The sequence below is a fragment of the Nilaparvata lugens genome, chromosome 8 (assembly GCF_014356525.2).
Source record: "Nilaparvata lugens isolate BPH chromosome 8, ASM1435652v1, whole genome shotgun sequence".
Taxonomy (NCBI): domain Eukaryota; kingdom Metazoa; phylum Arthropoda; class Insecta; order Hemiptera; family Delphacidae; genus Nilaparvata; species Nilaparvata lugens.
In genome coordinates this window covers 33,021,421-33,045,772 of record NC_052511.1, presented here as the reverse complement: position 1 = coordinate 33,045,772, position 24,352 = coordinate 33,021,421, and the positions used below count along the sequence as shown (strand labels likewise).

At 34.6% G+C, this 24,352-nt stretch overlaps 1 protein-coding gene across 1 annotated transcript in view; it reads right to left on the bottom strand.

Moving 5' to 3' along the window:
* LOC111043799 (short neuropeptide F) overlaps positions 1–24,352 on the bottom strand; it is a 107,934-nt gene that overhangs the window by 27,130 nt on the left and 56,452 nt on the right. The window contains exon 2 of the mRNA XM_022328849.2: positions 6,293–6,399. Within this exon, the coding sequence (XP_022184541.1) occupies positions 6,293–6,392 (100 nt within the window). The 5' untranslated portion in view covers positions 6,393–6,399. The remainder of the gene's footprint in view (positions 1–6,292; positions 6,400–24,352) is intronic.

The following is a 24,352-nucleotide window of genomic DNA, read 5'->3' as shown; positions in this document are numbered from 1 at the left end:
GAATGAATGGTGTTGTTGCTCTAGCTTTTCAAACTCCCGAGTTCGGCTTCTTACATTGATGATAGTTTCAAAATGAATTAGTAAAGAATAAGTTTTTCATAGATGAACAGTGAAGAATCTCTCCCTAACAACAAATAAAAAAAATAGATTTCAGTGATAATATTATTTCACTCCAGAGCCATAACGAGGTAACTGGCTCCATTGTTATGTGGAAGTTATCTGTTTCCAATCATTATTGTTTATGATGATTCATGGTCCATTTGTGAAGACCATGTGGTTACATCTATTCTCATTCGATTTTATTCTCCACTTCCTAACCAACTACTACTCTCGATTGATGGTTGATTGGATTTTCCTGATCATTACTTCAACATTATTGGAAAAACAGTGTGTTCAGCAAACATTGCAATCGTGTTATCCTGTGGTTTTTGAAAGTCGAGTATGAAATGCGAGTTAAATATTGGTCGTCCAATTAAGCAATGTAAACAATACATTGAATTTGAAATCATACAATATATTATTAATTTTCATGCGATACTCCTGAAAATTCCTGTATTCCTGCGGTACTCCTATTTATTGATTTTATATGGGAAATACGCTTAGTGAACGATGGGCATCGATTACCAATAAATATCAATACCAAAAGAGAAGCTTTATACTTGTATCTTATACTATTTATCGAACCAAATAATTCGTAAACTACAACATTCCTCCATACATGCCAATTTCCTCCATCATACTATAGGTGAGAAAATTCATATATTGGAACAAACATCCAAAGTAAATAGAATTTCAATTCTCTTTGCCCTAGTTCTGATCGCCGTTTGAAATGCAAATGAAGACTACCAGTGTGAGCTAAAAAGTTTTAGTTACTGCCTTTTGATATGAAAATTGCAGCCATGAATATTGTGGCCTCATACTCCTGCAGATGAGATTGTGTTGCTTGTTCCTTGTGAACAAGGAAGAGAAAATAGATGGAGTTGAACAGAATACAGTTCTTATTTAGCTTCCATAGAAGCTGGTGAATTTAATAAAAAAATCGAGCTTAGTTTATTGAAGAAAAATTGAACAAAATAGGAAGCTAGGATATTGTTAGAAATTTTTGAAATTTGAAGGGAAAACCACATTGAGATCATTCAACCAATACATGAATGCACATGACTGATGATTGATTAATTAATTAATGTAGCTGGTGGACATATATTACGAGTTGGATAATCGCCACGTTTAATAAACCTATTGAACGTGTTCTAGGTTTTGAAATTTCAAGAAGTTTTGATAGCTTATTGAAAGGAAAAACTAGGAAAATTAGTCAATAGAAGAAGGGGTTTCGCCTTGTCCAAATTTGAAAAGAAAGATTCAAGTAGAATAAATAGATGCAGTCTTCTGTAGATGGTTAAAAGATTCTTATAACAGAGGTTATATGCTTGAATATATATATATATATATATATATATATATATATATATATATATTATTAATTCTCTGTAGTATTTACATGCAACTGTTTGATTCAACAGAGCTTTGAACTTAATTTACATTGGAAATAATATTGATCCATATTGTGTATGCGTTATGAATAATTGCAATGTGACAGTATAATCAAATAATCAATCGATTATAATTATTATGGTAATCAATGGGAATTAAGATATGGTTAGTACATGAGACAGGATATTTGAACCATTATCGCGATAGCTGTTATGATTCCGATTCCAGGCAATTTGACCTGAGCCTCTGAGTACTATCAAACATATTCAAGTCATTAACTAATTCCAATACTGACTAATGGCTTCATATAATGTTGGTACATCTCCATAAATGATGGGAGGTCGTGTAATGCATTATTGATTGAGTCTGACGAATGAATGTTGCTTTATGTCGGTTTAAAAAATTTATATCTCTGCGGTTATTAACGTTTTTTTGACGAGTTCCTACTGGAATTCATAATTTTTTTGATCTACCTGGTATAACTTGAATTCTCAGCAGTTTTCCGATAAATTTCTTATGCTCTACACAAAATATCACCCTCCATATCAATATAAGATTAATTTTTTAAACAATAATCACTCCTTATTATTCCCTACTCAATCTCTTGACTTCACGAACGAAAAGTTTAACTGATAATCTGAGTGAATAGAGGGATTATAAATGAAAAAGTAAACTCACATTTGCATGAAAATTACACTAGGAATGAGTATACGATAAGTCTATGATATTTTCCCTTAAAATTCAAAAGAACAGCAAATGATTTTTATTTGATTGATTATGTAGAGCTCTCTATTTAATTCTTCACTCATTTATCACTGAATTCCTGCTCCTTATTTTTATTGTGAATCCTTGAAATGATGATTTCAGATCAAGTGATTCTTGGAAGACTTTACAAATCACTTATACCGTGCAAGTCAGATGATGATGATGACAAACTTGTTGAAGTTTCAGAAAGATCTCAAATAGCATAGTTGTTAAAATACGAATTGGAAGTGAAATAAATGCATCGTTTCCTCGCAGTACTCATTCCAATAACAACGTTCTGTTCTCTTTCATTTCCGCCAACAGAAACGTAACAATCTCCGATCACCAGAAGTGAAAGCATAAATATTCAAATTCAAGACCAGCGGTGCTCTTCCGCTCATGGAGATCCGAACCGACTTCGTAAATCTCTGAAAAAGTCCAGTCACTAGCAAAGAGCCATTAAGAGAACTCACGCTGTGAGCTTTGCAGATTTATTACCGTCATTTCCATTAGGCATGAATTGAACTCAACTCTGATACAATCATTAGCTGAAGATCTGATTGATATAACAATCTTACTTGCTCCTTTATTTGCAGAGTAAAGCGACGAAAATCGTGGAGAAGTGCAGTAATTTATCGCTGAAACGGCGAGAAGGCACAGAGGAAAGTAGAGGGCTGACGAAGAAAAGCCCTGGGGAAGATGCGATCTAACAAACATTAATTTTCGGTCACCATTTTGGTGCTGCTATTATTTATTTATTCAATTAAAAGTTCAACTGTTCACACGGCTGCATCAATTGGTTTTCTGTGACAATGAAATTTTAATAGGTTATTTTATGGCACTGACCATTGAGATTCAGTGATGAGCTACAGCAATTTGGTTCATTCTTGATGAAAATGGTAATATCAACTGATTTTTTCCGCTTACAGTTTTATTTTGTGGAGAGCAAATCAAATGAATATGGATAACTAGTTGAAGTTAATTTAGTCTATATATATATATATATATTATATATATATATATATATATATATATATATATATAAAAGCGAAATGGCATTCACTCACTGACTGACTGACTGACTGACTCAATCACTCACTCGCAGAACTAAAAATCTACCGGACCAAAAACGTTCAAATTTGGTAGGTATGTTCAGTTGGCCCTTTAGAGGCGCACTAAGAAATCTTTTGGCAATATTTTAACTCTAAGGGTGGTTTTTAAGGGTTTAAAGTTCATCTTTTAGCATGTATATTCTTCTTCTCCCAATCTCTTAATAATTATAATTATTGAAAATTCCATATCATATGTTACTATAGAACTATAATCTAGATAGAGTACCTCTTCGAAACAGTTGTTAACTGGCAACCAATTCAATAATTTTGTCAGGTTGGCATTAAGTTGAGTTGACTTTGTTAGGTTGGCACCGAGTTTGAAGATTGAAATGCATTTATCGCGGAAAAATTGATTGGGCACTGCTACTTCAATCAGAGCTATTCCTGGGAATATTATATTACTAGCCGTCAGGCTCGCTTCGCTCGCCATATCCGTTTAGCCAGACGTTTAGTCTGGACCCCCGACTGGATCGTCCTAACATATCATAAAAATGCTCAAATGAAAAATGCAGGCGAGCGAAGCAAGCCTGCTGATCTCACTCTTGGACGACCCAGTCGGGGATCCAGGGGGCGGAGCCCCCTGGCTAGACGGATATGGCGAGCGAAGCGAGCCTAACAGCTAGTTTCATATAAAATTCAATTATTACCTTGTAAATAATATAACATCTCATTAGAATGAGAAGAATTTAGTGTAGTTATAGTTATTACATTCCAAAGAATTGAACCTTTCATTGTTAAAACAGTTAAGTTGAATCTAATAGATTGAGTTTTATTATATGTCTCTTATTGAATACTATCGATGTTATACGAAAGGTTTCATACTAAAGAGTCATGTATAATACATGTATTAGAATCGAATGAAAAATAAATGCGATCGAAGACCTTAGGAGGAAACCAATAATGATATTTTATAAAATACTTGGTAGTTTTTGACTTGACTTTTGGTAAGAATTAATGTCAAAAAATCTGGTGTGGCGCACTCACACAACTTTCCTTGCCGTTATGAAAATTGATCACCTCACGCTAGTGTTCACGCGCAACTAAGATCTACTAATGAACAAAGGTCTGAGCCAGCTGGTGACAGGACAATAACGCTGGAGACATGCGAGGTCTGCTATCTCTTCATAGTGAATCATTTAATAGAATCAACAGTTGCAAACAGTTTGCAATTGGATAATCACATTTTCTCGAATTTCGAGCTTATTTTCAATTTTAGGTGGAAATGTTAGTGGATATTAATTGTAGAGATATTCATGCTCAATCTTTTCCACTCGAAATTTTTTGTTTAAATTGCATCTGAAGCCTGATAATTGGGAGTCTAAAATCAAACTTTGCATAGATGGGATGGAGCTCCTGAAGTTTTCACAGATATGGGACTTGTGGGAGTTGATAGAGCTTATCAATGACTATTTTAGGTATAAATTAAATCAAAATCATTGGAGCCATTTTCGAGGAAATCGCAAAAAACCCTGTTTTTGACAACATTTTCTGCATTTTAGTCGCCATCTTGAATCGCATTTGATCGAAATTGTTCGTGTCGGATACTTATAGCGTAAGGACCTTAAGTTCCAAATTTCAAGTCATTCCGTTAATTGGGAGATGAGATAGCGTGTACACAGACGCACATACACTCACACACACGCACCACGCACACACACACACACACACACACACTCACACACACGCACCACGCACACACATACACACACACACACACACACACACACCAATACCCAAAAACCACTTTTTTGGACTCCGGGGACCTTGAAACGTATAGAAATTTAGAAATTGGGGTACCTTAATTTTTTTTTGGAAAGCAATACTTTCCTTACCAATGGTAATAGGGCAAGGAAAGTACAAAATAATCATTATGTATATTTCAATCACAGTCATGGGGAATTTCACTGCTATTCATATGCCACCTCCTGCAGATATGTATATTTCAACCCCAATCATAATTACAATCTATATCTACATTGAGTTGGATTAATTTACTTAAAAAACGTCTCATAGTTCTCCAAGTAGTTGAGAGAAATAAATATTGTTGGTTGCCTATACTTTTGAAAAATATGCCATCCATTTTCTCAATAATCATCATCTCATACGGTTTCAATCGCTTGACATTGTTCCATTTTTTGTATAAAATGATTCAATAATATGATATTAGTTTATAGTCCACATTCAGTCAAAATAATAAACTATTCATATCAATATTAGTGAGCAATGTTTCTTAGGTAGGCTACCAAGGAACCCTACTGATTCTCCAGGCTCTACAGTATCTCGCAATAGAAATATAGCTTGAGATATTTTTCCTGCTCCTCAACGTATAAAGCCTTATAATCTCACGTCGATGGTTTGAGCAACTCACTCATATAAGAGGATCAACTTATTTCGAACTGGCACAGATGTCCAGGTCGAGAAAATGGCTTTCAACTGGAAATATCACTCACTTCTTTGTCAGTGCAGTATCGACTTATAACGGGTGCTTTCAATTATTCCTAATGACAAGTAGTTATCTTCAGCTGGAAAATAGTGTCGAATGCTCAATTCCTCATTCAATTGAGTTGGAAAGAACCAGAAAAGTTATATTTAGAAGTAACTAAATGGAGGAGCCTGGAGATACTCACTTGAATCTTGGGAAGTGGAATTGGAAGGAAAACAATTTTCTGGGATGATTCATGTGTTATCATTCGAAAGAGAGTAACAACTTGGTTTTATTAATTGTCTCATCTACAGGATACAGGGAAACCAATGATGAATTTTTCATCACACTCTCTGCAGTACTACGTTTCCTTGGAGTTTCTTCTTAGGACACGGGAGCTCATTTGCGATTTTTCTAATCGAGGTTTTACGACCGGAGCTACTACTAGAATAAATCTTATCTTATAAAACTAATCAATTGATACTAAGTGAAATCTGAATACTATTTTTGAATTTTTACTCACTGTCATAATCATAGCCGGCAGGTGCTGTTGAAACCACTTCCATTGTGACCAGCATCAGGCAGATAACCAGGCTGCAGCTTACTATGACATGTGATCTCATATCGATTCTGTGAACAAGAAAAGAGAATAAATTGATTTTTTTTTGTAACAAATTAATAGATTGAACGCTCATTTAACAAAATTGGAGATAGGAGTAGGCAAGGTAGTTAAAATGAAGGTTTTAAAGTTTTGTACCTTGACCAAGGTTTTACCTTGGTTATAGGTTTTAGATCAATTCAATCCAAAAATCATTTATTTATTATCAGCATCATCTCCTTAACAAACAGAGTTGCAATTTTAACTATTCAAAATCATGCAAGCGTTGATATATGAGAGAATAACAATAAGCTATAAATTCCTAATCAGCAAAACAATTATAGCAAATTACATAACAGCACAAATCACTCGACTATTGATAATAGCTAATGATCATACATTAATACAAATAAATTTGTGTGTGGAAAAATAAACGTTACGAATCCAATATATGAAATTTATTCAATATGGTCACACACTTCTTATTTATTTATAATTTTTGTCTGATGAAATACTTTAATGATTTTATCATGTCTTTTTGCTAGCTAAGTGCTAAATCATAAGGATTTGTTATCTTTTCTCTATGGTACAAAGTAAAGTTTATTGTGGTAGAGTCCTTTGGGTCGCACCTGAATAATTTCAGGGCCGCTGACGTGACTGTTTTTAGGCAGCCGGGTCTGACGGGCTTAACGTGTCCATCCGAAACACGAGAGTGGATCGTGCAAAATCTTTGAGCCTTCCTAGAAGGATCTCTGTCCGACTGGTCCGCTATTTTCTTGAAAGGATCGCTATGCGTCTGGAACTCCATTTTGTGCTCCAGAGAATCTCAATATTGAAAATACGACAAGTATTTTCCATGAACCCATGAACTGTTCAATGCTTCCTCAATATACGAGCTACTGTAACCAGAGAGAATATAATAGAATACTGTTCTATTCAGTCTAATGTATTTTATCTGTCTGTTTCGTTGTAGAGGAAGAAATTAATTCCCAATTTATTTCTAAAATACTGATAATTTCTGTCCGATTCATCAAAAACTTCTCTTAAAACGAAAATCATTAGATATTCTGAAAAGTGAGAGTGTTTAATTGAGCTCTAACATTTTTTTGTAACTTTATTTAAATATGATAGTGATCACAATACTCTGAGACGATCGACTGAATTCGAAAGTTAAGCGGTTCAATACGATTGACCAAATTCAAAGTTATCGCTTAAATTTAAAGTTCAACAGAGCTCCGCGTTTCTCTGTTGAGAAGAGGATAAACCCCCTTATATTGTTGACCTAAATTATCTAGCATGATAGTAGGCTATATTTAATAGGCCTATAATTTTTAGAATATTAGTATAATAATATACAAAGTGAGTCATATGTATGCGAACCCTTCAATAAATTGGAGACTGTTGTAGATATAATACTGTAACTTTCAGGATAAGTTACTGGTCAAATACTCTACCTTTTGACGTACAACTGAATTTCAACCCCTCATAAGGGGGTGACTTAGGGATTGTAACTCGAATATTTTAAATGTAAACACCCATTCTGTGGTACATAATTTTAAAGGTCTTTTTAAAACAAGAAAGATGGCTTCAATAAAAATGTTCTATGATACTTGTATCCAAAATGGCGGCTGATTGGACTTTATCAATTATTTCCTTAAAAACTAAAACTTCAATCAGTCGCCATTTTGGATAAAAGTATCATAGAACATTTTTATTGATGTAATTTTCCTCGTTTTGAAAAGGCCTTTGAAATGATTTATTACACAATGGGTGTTAACGGTCAAAATATTCGAGTTAGCCGCCATTTTGGGATACAAGTATCATAGAACATTTTTATTAATGCCATCTTCTTTGTTCCAAAAAGGCCTTTAAAATGATGTACCACACAATGGGTGTTTACGTTAAAAACTTTGAGTTACAATCCCTAGGTCACCCCCAGACTCATTCTGTATATTATAATACTATATAATGTTGACCTTAATATTTATTCCGAAATGGTGTGGAGAAATATAAAATATTTTCAGCACAAACATGTTCAATTTATTGTACACTACAAGACAATTGTCTTCTATGTTGCTTTATCATGTTCATCTACAGTAATTGGAATAATTTCTTGATGTCTTTCGTATCATATTTTTGTTCTGTTACAATGTACACCGACATCATTTCTGATCTTCGTTCATACAGTAGTTTTCTGTATTTCCAAACATAATATACTCACAGAATGTTTCATCAATCTTCATTTTTCGTCCTGCTACAATGCAATCTGCCAACACCCCTCATCATCGCTTATATAGTAGTATTGTGCAACATGCATACACGGAATTTGTCACCCATACATAACTGAACAACCAAGATAGTGAGCAGTGGACAAACATACGACAAAGCCCAACATTTGGACCACGAATGCTGTGTATTCTGGACATAAATATTAGTACCAGTACCAATGTCGTGTGAGTTGTTATTTGTCCAGAACGCTTGTATAATTATCATGTCTCTCGACTCTCTCATACTCATTCCTTCTTTATTATCATCACTTGTTTCTCCATTCCCATGTCCTACCACCAGCTTTGGAATACTCTGTTCCTCTGCACCATCATGTTCCGGTGTTTGCTAAGGCCTTTCACAGAGGGAAGGGAACACATAAGCTCCGGCAATAACTAATTGGCTTGAACGATTTATGCCCACTGAATAGTCTAATTGAGTAGCTTATAATTTCTGAATAGAGATTATGATGAAGGCTCTTGTGTAGGAAAGCATGTGAAATGTCAACTAAATCAAGTTCTCCTCAATAATTGGGTTACATTTTTCCCACTGGAATTAACGTACACACATTTATCAATAAAGAAATTTGTCTATTTTAACTTTCATTCTCTTGTAGGCCTAATTTATTTCAAGGTAAACAAATTCAAAGGAAACTTTTCTTTATTCCATCAGGTTTTTCATCACAGTTGGGCATCACTTTCTTATAGGCAGCTTTATCCTTGCAAAAATACAAAAAACAGTAAATCAAAACTACACTAAAGCTTGTTTGTATCGATAGAGATTATCAAGATTTTTGTTAGTAGAATTTCTTCTCAACTTCTCAATTATTCCTTGAGATCTCTTTTTACAAGCAGTACTTGATGATTCCTCATTTTACAATTGGAGAGCCATTGATCATGAATTGCCATCGATCCAGTCCACTTAGACTGAGTAGAAGTTTTGAACATGGAAGCATATCAAGCAAATAATCTAATACAATAATAAGTACGGTAATTTTACTGCATACTGCAGTATACTCAGTCTGATTGAATATTGTTCCTAAAGGATTTGAAAATATAGTTTATTGAATCATCTGAAAAAATGATTGATCAAAACAATTTTACTAAAAAATCGGGGAACACAACGGTCTTGTAAAGAAAACTTTTTGATTTTCACCTGCTAATTTAAAATGGGAAGTACCTTCGAAGTTTCACGTCGCAAATGAGTATTCTCTTTAACTCAAGGTGAAAGCTGGTATTGAATTTTCTCTTCACCTCATCCAATTCAGTTACCAAAAGTTTTCACCGCTGCAGTGTGATCCTCTTTTTGGATAAAAATTTAATAGACTTTGAAAGATCTTCAAAAGGAAAACTTCTGAGAGGGGATTTCTGGGAAAAGCACCCCAAGTTGGAGTCATGAACTGACTGCTATAGTGAGATTCATTTTATACTGTCAGTATACCTGATAATAGTACCATCATCGCTTCTCATTCATTCAATGCTGACGATTTAATTCACACTATTAAAGTTCTCTCAATGAGTTGGTCCATCCAGTTTCTTTCGTTACCTTGGCGTTTTTCGCATAATAAATAGTAGTAAACAAGATTAATTTCATTCAAACAACCCTTTGCAGCTCGATAGTTTACAAATCACTCTACTCAACAATATTGAATTACAGGATGATTCAATTTAAATATTTGATGAGCATACTGAAATGGCAAGATTATGCAGTTTTTAAAATATTTGAGTTGAAAAGATGTTAAATTTGGAAAAAAATTGATTGATCTTGTTTTATCAGTCCTTGGGGTGGGTGCACACTGAGTGCGGTCAGAGGTTCCAGTATTTGAAGGATATATATATATAGATAGCCTTATGTATCCTGCTATGTTATAGTCCATCAAAGACTGCTGCAACTCAGAACGCCTGACAGCTCTCTAAATGTACACCGTTTGCACAGTCAAAGCTTAAACTGAATTTAATCAGCTGTTGGCTTGAACTCAAAAAGAAACACATTATAACAAACGATACTTGATACGAATTTAATCCAGTTTAAAATGAAATGTAGTTTAAACTGTCACTATGCAAACGGCCCTTAGGGCTAAAAAATAAGTCTATTGAAAAATTCAATAAATTTAGTTTTATTCAATTGATGAAATATATCAGAACTATGTACCTAGCAATAACGTATGTGGTCATGAATGTTATGAAGTCCTGGTAATCCATGGAAATCGGTAGTGATATATTTTGATTAGCACGGAATCAGTTCACGAGTTATCTACGTAAAAGGTGGTGCACCACTATTTTGCTCTGTTGTGCCGCACCGTATCTGATGTGGAGATGGGATGACACATATGATTAGGAGCAGAGGTTAGCAAGCGAAAAGGGGATGGAAAAGCGGAAGAGAGTCCCTAGGGAGTAAACGGGAGAGTGAGAGTAGTCTCGGGAGATCGCAGCGAATATGATTAGATAGGGACTTTCAGGCGGAGACTCCATTCAACCATAGCTCTCACTACACACTCCAACTCGCTCTCACATGCGCCGCTGTGTCACCAAATTTCACAAGCAATTAATTATGGTGATCCTGCAGTTTCGTGGAAATATTTTACCAAGTTAACAATTTAAGAAAATGTCCAGCGATTCATGACCGGAAAACTAGCTCGCCGTTCCCTATTTCACAAGAAATATTCCCCCCATCCGTGCCTTCTATATGACAAACTTCAATGGAGGCTGACAAACCACGGCCTCAACCTGTGGTTGATGGTTGATATATACTTTTTTGCATGAAAGTGAGATGAGGGTAACTTGCACATGGATATTTCGGCCTAAACATCGACTGATTGCCTGATCTGAGTGGGACCCGAATGAGGCATGTGGTACCTAATTGCTTCTCAAAGTGATCAGACCACTGCAGACGCCCACAGCAATCAAATGACCCGGCAAGTTTGTTGAGAAATATTTTCTAGAGTAATCAGTGACCGATGAAGGATGTTGGGATCTCAAGTATGAGTTATCTGACGTGATCATCCACAGTTAAAACTTGGGTAATGTACTGATAACTTGACGATTTTTGAGCCATCGGCTTATGTGATAGACCTACATAAATATCAAGTAAAATTTTGCATCTAACTCGAAATAAGTAATTATCTGATACGTCAAACTTGAAATTTTTTTCTAGAACATGGTACGCCATAGTGGATGCATAGTAGGTCAATTTCCACACAGAAAACACTAAACATGTAGAGGACACATTAAACAAAATTTTTATTGTAACTAACTATTGTATGAGTAATTGTAATTTATCTAATATTTTCTGTGATTGATGTGGTAGTTTCAGTTTTTTGGGGAAATAAACATTTATTTATATAGTTTATAAAGTTTAAATTTGACATTTGCAGTTAGAAACGCCTTCACACACATGGAACGTTTGTGAGAAACAAAAAAACTCCAATCTCTTTATCTCTCGTAGGCCTACCTCCGAAATTATATCCAATATTTCTCACATATCAAATGCTTATTCTCACTCCTGAATGAGACAAGTTCAATTAATTCCAGGTTTTTTGTATCCGATTAATCAAAAATGCAAAGGAATTTTCTTCCAAAGTCCATCTGCTTCCAAATGTTTGCTCTTCTTTTCCAGTCACTGTAGAAAACTGAACAAGAGGATGAAAATGGGAAAAATGAAAAGAAAGCGATTAGTGGGAGTTGTTTGTTCTGGTCGCATTCAGATCTGTGGGTGACAGCCCCAGAGAAAAAAGAGAGAGAATGAGAGAAAGAGAGAGAGAATGAGAGAGAGAATGAGGGAGTGCTGACCACCGATATGGTGCAGTCCTGTTGACGCTACTCATAAAATTGGTTCGCCCTTCCGATTTATAATACGCTCACACCAGCTCAGGTTAAAGCTTATTCTTTCTTCTGATATGGATTTTTAGAGACTCGTACAAATGAAGCTTCTAACCATACCAGTACATGACCAGTCAGTGAAGGAGACTTGAATACAAAAATTTTCTGGAATGTTTTTAAAATCAATATGAATAAGTAAATCAGTTACATTATAAATAATCAAATCAAATATATTATCATAAGTGACCATCTATTTCAGATTCACTGATACTGATTTCTGGTCAATTAGTAGCTGAAAATTTCAACATCTTTTTCAAATATGGAATTTTATAGATAGTATCCATATCATAAAATTATTTGTCAATCCTCAGAAAAAACATACAACATACACAAATCTCGGAAAAAATAATTATTACGCAAACAATTAATCCACTCTACTACTCGTATTTAGAATTACTATCCTTTAGTAATTTCCACCAAAAAGCTACTGTTGAGATTGAGTAAATATTTGAATAGCAAATTGTAGATCTCCTTATCTTTGTTTTATTCCTGAAAGCTCAATGATTGAAAGAGCTGGGCAGAAAGTAAATAGGTACTGATTGATCATCTTCATAATAGAATGGAGATGAATATGAATATTATCATATTATAATAATACAAAGTTGGCGATAGTTCAGTTTCAAGCAAAGCAATGAAAAAATACTTCATTTGTAGGGAAAATTACATTCATTTCTTTTTAAAATGTAGTTCCAGGCTACTGTACATTCTCGCTTTTTGTCTCCTAGTACTAAATTGGTACTGCAGTTCACATTAGTGAAGGAGAAGGTAATACCCAAATTATTCTCCACTGTCGTGTAATTGAAAAGGAAATGTATGGATTCAGTCTGTTGGAAAGAGATATTTGATTTTATTTCCTTCTAGGAACATGTATTTACTCTACCCTCCATTATGGTCCCCTCAATATGTTCTTAATTACACTAGACGTAATTAAAAACGTTCTGTTTGTAGATGGCAAACTGCTAGTTATGAGTTTTAAGTTGGCAGTATTGAAGGTTTCAAATGTCGGAAGATTTTCCAGTAACGTAGAAGGAAAATTGAGAGTAATAAAGTACCTTGCTGTGCTCTTGATCCCAGCTTGGTTGTCTATTTTTCTCAATAATGCCGTTCTGCATTCCCAGTTTTATTAGCGAGCTCGAAGAACAGCTCTGATATCATGTCGTCTTTTTCCAGAGAATTGTTCCTGACAATATATATGTGTGCGGCGGGACTCCTGGGTGGCTTTTCAACGCTTTTCCGCGCTGAGGTACTCAATATTAATATCGTGTCTTCCCCAGCCATGTAACTGTCCCTGCAATTTACGAAACAGCCCTCCAATTTAGTCGCGCTATATTAGACCGTACATCTGGGATTCACGTGAAAAAGACGGACAATTCTGCCACCTTTACGGTGTCATTATTCGTGTCAATGTGGCGGAAATTTGATACTGATGATCGTAAAAATGCTAGGCTACCGTCAATCGGCTCAAAGGAATAATCACTGGTATCAACCATAAATTGGAGGTTGAGAAATAAAATTTGATCTTTCTTTGATGATCAGATTGGTTGATCATTGGTTTGAATTCTATTCAAAAATTGTGTGATAAACTGCTGGAAACTGATATCGATTGATGTGGTATTAGAGATGGTGACTGATTCGAGATAATAAGTATCAGTATCATTTGTTACTGAAACTTCGATGTTACCTCCGATCAGTTTCTCGTTGAAAACTTTCATCGACCATATTTTAGTTTCTGACAGATAAATTCTTCATGTCATTCCATTTTTCTCCTACACTACAATTCATTTTTTCTTCAGTCCTCCCCTATATCCTTCTGGCCCTTAGTTACTACGTTCTCAATTGATTAATCATTTATCCCTTTCTTTCTCCCTCCCTCATCTATTTGATCTTTTCTGACTTATAAAACCTTCTATCATTTATCTCTCGTCCTATTTGTCGTGCTATTCGTCTCTTCTATTTTTAACCATAAAATATCCTCATAATTTTTTCTTGCCTTGTGATACAAGTCACAACTTGTAAAATTCAAAATTTTTTTATTTGCAGAAACCCTTGAGGACATCAAGGGCATTACACAAGTCAAAGATACAATCAACAAAAAAACATTAAACTTACAAGCAACAGAGTCTCACTATTAACTAATTATTATACTGAAATGAAATTATTCAACTGAAATGAATTTGGATGAAAATGAATTCATTATCTTCACTTTTCTTTCTTCATTGCTCTTTAATTTCTCCCTCCTATTTTTCTCTCTCCCGTGTGGGGATTTGCCAGTTACCTCCATCGGGCGCGTCCTCGTGTGGAATCGGGGGAAGCTGGCCCTGCAGCCAGCAGCGTCGGGGGGTAGTGGTGAAATAAAATAGCCACCGTGAAACAAAAACTGGACTGGTCCTCCAGGTTGGGGGTTGGGCGTGAGGTCAGCAGCCTCACCCTATAAAAATTAATTCACGCTTCGAACACAAGCAATCAGCCTCGGATTGGGACAGGAATATTGGAAAATGGAAATGGCTCTGAATCAAATAGAAGAAAATGGAAACGGAAATTTGTTGTTAAGATAGCATCCTGGAACGTGCAAACATTGATGAAGGCAGGAAAGATGATGGAAGTTTATAATGAGATGAGAAAATATAATGTAGATATACTAGCCCTACAAGAAGTTAGATGGAAAGGGACAGGAAGAGTTGACAAGAGAGATTTTAGCTTGTACTATAGTGGAAATACAGATAGGTCTGGTATGTATGGCACAGCATTCATGATAAGCGCTAAGATAAGAAGAAGTTTGCTAGGTTTTGAACCGGTATCGGACAGAGTGTGCAGAATAAGGATTAAACGGCGCTTCTGGAACAAAACACTGGTATCAGCCTATACTCCAACCGAGGAGGCAACAGAGGAAAACAAAGAATCCTTCTATGACCAGTTAACGAGTGTATGCAGTAAGATGAAAAAAAGGATGACATGAAAATACTGCTAGGAGACTTCAATGCGAAAATAGGAAAAGAGGTCTTCTTAGCTAGGGTTGCAGGAAAAAATACCTTGCATGATGAATGTAATGAGAAGGGGAGAATGTTTGCTGAACTGGCTGAGGAGCAGGATCTTGTTATTGCCAGCACAAAATTTGAGCATAGAAAGATCCATTTAGGTACATGGAAAATGCCAGGTACAAAAGAAACTGGCAAACACAGAGACTAGGCAACAATTTCAGATTAACATGAATAGGGAGCTGGACAAAGCCATGAGGGTGATAGAGAGGGGAATGACAATGATATTGAGAAGTTGTGGAATGGAACCAGGCAAGCAGTGATACAAGCAGCACAACAGTCCATAGGAGAAAAAAGGAGTGGAAGAAGTGTCGAATGGTACAATGAGGAATGCAGAGAAGCGGTGCAAAAGGAAAACGAAACCAGAGCATCAATGTTGCAGAGGGAAACCCGTCAAAATGTGGAAAAATATAGAGAAAAAAGGAGAATAGCTAATCGAATTATAAGAAAGGCAAAACGAGAACACATGAAAAGTAAGCTCAAAAATTTGGAAGAACTAAATTCTTTGAATGAGACTAGAAAGTTCTACAAAGCACAAAAAGTTGTGAGCTTAGGATTTCAGCCCAAAGTACGAGCATGCAGAGATAAAGCTGGTAATGTGATAGTGGAAGAAAATCGAATAATGGAAAGATGGGCTGAACACTTTGAAAACATATGCCCAAGTACTGAAGATCCACGAAGCATAGAACAATGGTCGTCAAAGTATTATACGGTTGACCTGGAGGTAGCAGAACCAAGTCTTGATGACATAAAAGAAGCCGTGAGTAAGTTGAAAAATGGGAAGGCGGCTGGAGAGGATAATGTCACTGCAGAAATGTGGAAATATGATGGAGAAGCATTGATAAAGTGTCTGCACAGGATAATAACGCTGATATGGAGAACAGAACAAATACCAAAGGATTGGAAGAAGGGTCTGATATGCACAATTTTTAAAAAAGGTGACAAGTTGCTTTGCGATAATTATCGAGGAATAACTTTGTTAGACATAGCTTATAAAATATTTTCACGCATCCTGACAGTAAGAATGAGCAGTCTAGCAGAAGGCATAGTAGATGAGTATCAGTGTGGATTTCGACCTGGCAGGGGCACAACAGACCAAATATTTACCCTCAGACAAATAATGGAAAAGTTCTATGAGCGCAATACCAACTTGCTTAAATGCTATTCATCGATTTCAAGCAGGCCTTTGATAGGGTGAGGAGAAGTGAGGTGCTGGATGCTCTAGAGATGTACGGGTTTCCAAGACAACTAATAAGCCTGGTGAAATTGACCATGAATGACACAAAAGGTATGGTGCTGAGTGAAGGAAGAGTGAGTAGGGAACTCAGTATCCATGACGGCGTAAGACAAGGAGATGTACTTGCTTGTACTTGTACGAGATCAGCCTTGCTCTCCAACATAGTCCTCCAGAAAGCAATGGAATTGCATTGACAAGAGAGGCAACATCACGAACAGAATGACACAAGTTTTAGCATATGCAGATGATGTTGTCATAATCTCGAGAAGCATGCATTCGCTGGAAGAAGCATTCTTGCAGATTAGAGATGATGCTAAGGTAGCAGGTCTGGAAATAAATGAAGGAGAGACCTAGAGGAGTGAGAGAGCAAGAAACTGTCAAAATTGGAGAAAGAGTATTCGAAAAAGTTAAAACCTTCACGTACCTGGGCACTGAGATCAATAGCATTAACAGAATATCCTCGGAAATCAAGCGCAGGATAATGCTGGGCAATCGAGCATATTTCGCCAATAATAAATTACTAACCAGGAACACTAAAATGAAAATATACAGGACTCTCATAAGACCGGTTGTCACATATGGTAGCGAAGCATGGACAGTACTACAAGAAGATGCTAAAGTACTGATGGTCTTTGAGAGGAAGCTGGTTAGGAGAATATATGGTCCAGTGCAGGAGAATGGTGCGTGGAGAATCAGAAAGAATGCTGAAATTGAAGAAATCCTGCAAGGTAAAAATATTCTCCGTTGACAGAGTACCAATGTACACTATAATGTATATAATGTAGTGTATAATGTACCAATATTTCAATTGAAATCTGAAATTTCAATCAGCATTGCTTATTAGCTCTGTTTAGTAGGAGACAAAAAATTCATCGTGAGTATCGAACTAACGATGAGTAGAAAACTTTGTCAGGCTCGTTAGGCTTATGTATTCATTACCGAAATGACAGTGTGGTGTTTTTCATTCGCCTCAATTAATAGTCTACAGCATTCGATGACATATTGAAGCTTTTTCAGCATGCAGTACTACTGGGAACTTTCCATTTTACAGTTATAGGATGCGAGTTTTTATTAGGAAGCGGTAATGAAAAATCCGTGTATTATGGCAAGTTATTGTCAAATGGTGATTGTTGTTCCCTAGGGTCGATAAGCTTCATGTCTATGTTTTTCTCTTAATTATTGATGGCAGAGAACAGCATATAGTTTATTCTCATGATAAATTCGATAGCAATGGAAAATATTGAATAAGGTTTCGGGGGTTCGCTTCTGAATTTCAGTAATATTTCCTCTTGTTTTCATGATAGAATAATCTGTAAGCTTGGCTTCAGATTTTTGGATATCTTACCAGATTATAAGTAGCTTACTATTGTACGATTATTGGGGATATAATGAATATCTTGGTTCACAAAATTAATATTTGAATGGATTCAATAAAATCTAATAAATAAACTTAATTGGCATATGACACTTGCATTGTTATTCAACAAAATACTCAATTCTTTGAATTCCGAAATTTCTTGATCCGGAAATTTATGTTTAATTTTTTCATGAATATTATTCACATGTAGTGGATATTCTGTTGGAAATGTCATGAAACAGCATAGCTCGAAAGAAAATAAGATTTTCATCCTATTTGGAGATTCATATCTAAACACGTTTATTTCAATAATAATTTTGATTGTCACATCAATTTGGACCTGAATCTAGAACCTGATATCTTGGGAATTTTGGAAAAATTACTCTGGAAATGAACTTCATGTTACTTTTCTCAAACTATGCTTCAAAGTTTCAACTCTGCTAGTTAGTCAAGTTAGTCTATCACAAGTTAGTCAAACATCACAAAGGAAATAGGATATATGGCAATAAATTATACTGAATCCATTCGATCGAAGCATGTACATTATCGATTTTCCATTCAATTATAAATGGCGTACAGAGTATTTCAATCAGGAGGTTGAATTCAGTGGGAAATTGAATGCCAAAATGCCAGTGAACATGTGACAGTAATGTACCGGTCATGGCAGGAACCTTACTTAACATTGACTGCAACTGAAACTTAGTCGTACATTATGTGTGTTAGTGATGTGACAAAGTGATCTCTAGAATCAGTCTTCATTTCCACATTGCTTATGCCAACACTTCCACTTCAATCCATCAAACGGTTGGGAGTTATCAACTTCCATATTGACTTATGAAAAATTTCAGATTTGATTCCTGGAACCAATGTGTTTGAATTCCTGAATTTCCCTGAACTGAAACCATTCGGAATTCAAGTGTAGAAATGTGTAATGGGTATCCAGAGTTCTGATGAATTCACTAGCATTTCCCCCATATCAAGAGATTAATAGAATTGTTCTATCTAAAAGCGCTCTATTTTGATTATAGAAGATTGTATTTATTTAGGATTTTGAAACCTGTTTCACTTTCATTCGCATCATATTTTCATTCCATTATCATATTATATTTCCATTAAAATATTCTTGAGTCTATAAATCTTGATTTCGAAATTGAATTTATAAAAGTTTCCTCTTTTCGAATCTAAAACAATGTCTTCATTGGAAGTAAACTTATGGATTGCAAAAGTATTTGAGAAAACTGATCTTTCAGATGATGTGAAAGTTTACTACAGTATCACTTCTATTCGCACTATGTAATTTTAAATATTTTTTTAAATATTATAGAAGATTGTATTTATTTAGGATTTTGAAACCTGTTTCACTTTCATTCGCATCATACTTACCGTATGGAAAATCATATTTTCATTCCATTATCATATTTTCATTCCATTATCATATTATATTTCCATTAAAATATTCTTGAGTCTATAAATCTTGATTTCGAAATTGAATTTATAAAAGTTTCCTCTTTTCGAAGCTAAAACAATGTCTTCATTGGAAGTAAACTTATGGATTGCAAAAGTATTTGAGAAAACTGATCTTTCAGATGATGTGAAAGTTTACTACAGTATCACTTCTATTCGCACTATGTAAAGTATTTTTAAATATTTATTTTTAAATTTTATATTAAATTATTATATTATAATTATATAATATATATATATATATATATATATATATATATATATATATATAATTATATATATATATATATATAGATATATATATATATATATATATTATATATATATATATATATATATATATATATATATATATATATATATTATATATATATATAATCCTCTTGAGTCTGTACATGTTGATTTTTTAACTGATTTTATAAAGAGTTTCCTCTTTTCGAAGCTCAAACAATGTCTCTATTGAAAGACGGAATTGTGAAAGTATTTGAGAGAACTGTCCTTTCAGAAAATGAAATCGTTCACAAACTTCAACTCAATCAACTTTCAACCTGAATGTATGAGGGTAACTAACTTACTCAAATTTAGTGCATTTTCAACCGTGAAATGATTGCAATCAATTGGAAAGAAATCATTCTTTCAATCCAGCGTTTGTTTTTATTTCATAGGAATATGAATTAGAATTTTTAGACTAGAAATCTCTTTACTATTTGATTTTTAGATTCTTATTGTTTTATTTGTAAAGTAATTGGCATCACGCACCAACTGTCGTCGTAGGTAGTCACGCGTAGCAAGAAATATGTCTTTTGAAAGACGTATGTCCAATGCCAATCAATATTCCCATTTTAAACCAAAGTAGCGTAGATTTCGATTTAACATTAAGCGATACGATGGCTACCTCTTTTGAAGACGTATTTCTAGCTACGCATCGTTGATGTGTAATGGCCATTACGGGTATTTTGTTTCCAAAAACCAAATAGTATCTAGTAATCTATATATATAAAAGCGAAATGGCACTCACTCACTCACTCACTCACTCACTCACTCACTCACTCACTCACTCGCATAACTAAAAATCTACCGGACCAAAAACGTTCAAATTTGGTAGGTATGTTCAGTTGGCCCTTTAGAGGCGCACTAAGAAATCTTTTGGCGATATTTTAACTCTAAGGGTGGTTTTTAAGGGTTTAAAGTTCGTCTTTTAGCATGTATATTCTTCTTCTCCCAATCTCTTAATTATAATTGAAATTTCCATATCATATGTTACTATAGAACTATAATCTAGATAGAATACCTCTTCGAAACAGTTGTTAACTGGCAACTAAATTAATAATTTTGTCAGGTTGGCATTAAGTTGAGTTGACTTTGTTAGGTTGGCACCAAGATGAAGATTTAAATGCATTTATCGCGGAAAAATTGATTGGGCACTGCTACTTCAATCCTGGGAATATTATATTACTAGCCGTCAGGCTCGCTTCGCTCGCCATATCCGTTTAGCCAGACGTTTCTGGACCCCCGACTGATATTGTCCTAACATAATTATTATAAAAATGCTCAAATGAAAAATGCAGGCGAGCGAAGCGAGCCGGCTGAACTCATATTTGGACGATCCAGTCGGGGGTCCAGGGGGCGGAGCCCCCTGGCTAGACGGATATGGCGAGCGAAGCGAGCCTGACGGCTAGTTTGTATATATTTCTCAAATATCAATAAATATATCACATCTGGTTTTTTGTATCGACCAGTTTAGACTGGATTATATCTAGATGGAATATGAATTCAAGATAATAAACCGTAGGATAATTTATGCCAGTCCGTGTGTCATCATATTGGTTGCTATCTCTCATTGCCCTATTGGCTTCTCGGCGCACGCAATGTATTAGCAGAGATTATCAGCCGGTATCAGGTAGCCTATTACGATTGCTGCACGATGGTTATAATGTGATTGCTCCTTTGACCACACACTCTCCTGGTCAAGCACTGGCAAAATGAGCCATAATAGTCAACCCAACACCTTGTCACTCAATCTTGATTGTTGTAGACGTCTCGTATTCTTGATTAATGATTTCTCCCACAAGATGTGGGTGGACCCACATTGTATCATTCTTGATTAATCAAATTCATGCACCTGTCTTATTATTACATTTACATTGTCTTAATTTTATTTTGTATTGATATTATCACAGCCATTAAGTAACAAATTATTATATTATCGAAAAATATATCGTGATATGAGTTGGAATGTATTAGTATGGTAAGCAAAATCTTGCCACAATAATACATTAATTCTGATACTTCCAACTAGGAAATATGATTTTGGGAATAATTGATGCTTATTCCAAGGCACATTGCAAAATTATTTCGTGTCATGAAAAGAATATTACTTTCCATGAAAACTAGTAATAGAATAGAATAATCATAGACTTATCGAAGTATAGAATTTTCATAGAATAATTATTATAAATCATAGTAGACCTATAGAATTGTCATAGAATATAATAATATATATATATATATTTCATATTTCATAAATTTTGCCATTGAATAATAAATTCACAAGATATGAAAAAGGTCTTTGGATACAAAATTCAAAAATGATGATAGATTGATTGATTGAAGCTATATACGAGCTCTAATGATAAATCCCAACAACAACCATGAAGCTAATAATGAATCTATGGAAAGTCATGGATCCAAATCAAGAGTTACTCATACCAAAGGCATATCCATTTATAATAATTCATTTTTACAAGTATCATAATTCGATGAATACCTACCATAATAAAAGAAGTAAGAGAATTATATTCTATTATAAGCCTATATATATATATATATATAATATATATATATATATATATATATATATATATATATAAATGGTATGCCTTTGGTATGAGTAGCTCTTGATTTGGATCCATGACTTTTCATAGATTCATTATTAGCTTCATGGTTGTTGTTGGGATTTATCATTAGAGCTCGTATATAGCTTCAATCAATCAATCTATCATCATTTTTGAATTTTGTATCCAAAGACCTTTTTCATATCTTGAGAATTTATTATTCAATGGCAAAATTTATGAAATATGAAATTGTGTATAACTGAATCAATGAATGGATGAATAAAGTTGAGCAATAAGGCTTCGACACACTGGAAGTGGATAACTCAATGGGCCCAGACCTGTGCATAGCGATAATCAACTTTCAATGTTACTGCACTCTAAAATTTTAATGAAAGGCTGTTTCAGTTCCTATTACTGAAATTGAGATGCATAAATACTATAGAATTCAGAGTTAAATTCAAGAATCCAAAGCAGTTGGTTCTGCTTTCAACTGCTAGATGTGCAGGCTGCAGGATGATTAATGATGAACACGGTGCCAACTGGAGTTGGTTCTGCAAAGCTAGTTCCCGACTGGAAGTGTGACTCGAAACTTGCAATTGAGGCAACCAGACCAGACCATTGACCACTTCTGTGATAAATAACAATGATCAGTGCTTGACGCTGATGAAGTATCAAAGTTTGATTCCCAATTTTGTTTCGCTTGCAACATGCAGCTCCCAAATCATTTAAACTATCAAGAAGATATTATTTTATTCTAATTCTATTATTTTGTTATTTCGAAACATTTCATATTTTTTTACTTATCACTTCTTATTCAAAGCTTATTGGCACTTAATAGGAATTGGAATTGATTTTTAGACTTGACAATTTAATATGCAATAACATTATATAATTTAGTATTCGTGAATCCTATCTTTAAATTTATTCATAGGGTCTTGTAGCTCAGTAATCGGAGAGGGAATTTGATCTACAAATAGCTTCAAGAGCCTAACTCCTCCAAGTACCAATAATGAGTTTGAAAATCGCTTCCCGGTGGTTCGGAACCTACCTAAAGCTGCAGGTCCACTCATCCCTTATCTTCATCCGTCTCATTATCGACTTCTAAGCCTAGAGCTCATGTGGCCATTATCCTTAGCAGAAAAAGAAAAATACTTTGTAATTACTATAAGGATTCATAAACATTTGAGTGATCTGGATTTGAAAACTATATTCTTATTATCTGATTCATTATTTGTGAGTTTGATACCAAAGAGATCGAGTTCACACTTAATTTAGGTAAAAATCGAGAATCCTGTATTCAAATAATCGAGAAGATCCTCTTGAGCTTCCAAAGAGGATTCCTGCTTCTCGACAGCCCTGATGAGGAGAGAGGACTCCACAGTCAAACCCTACTTCTTAGCGGAAGCTATGCTAGATTTTACCAATGTCCATAATATAAATCTAAAGGTTTCTATAGACCTTGGAATTTACCAGATCAGTTTAAAGTTGTTGATTCGAAAAAAGATTGACTCATTTTGACTGAGATTAGACAGGTTTTGTAGTGAAAAAGTTGACTTAATAGAGTCCATAAATCAGATCAGCTAAACAACACGATTTTTATGAAACATACAATTTCAATGTTACAGTTTAGAAAATGTCCTTACTAAATTTGAAGCTTGATGCGTTCCTTTCCATATAATCAATCATTTTTCCAATGTCACATAATAATATCCTACTATAATACTATAGTACCGTATATTATAATACATACAAATATCCTACTAATAATATGTACTATAGACTTATTTTTGTTGAGAATCGTGTCTAAGTCATTTAGTCACCCCACTCTACTGATTTCAGTTACGCTTTTCAAGTTGGTTACTACTTGAAATTCTCTTATGAGTTTTGAACACTAGCTGGAAATTAACCAAAACTC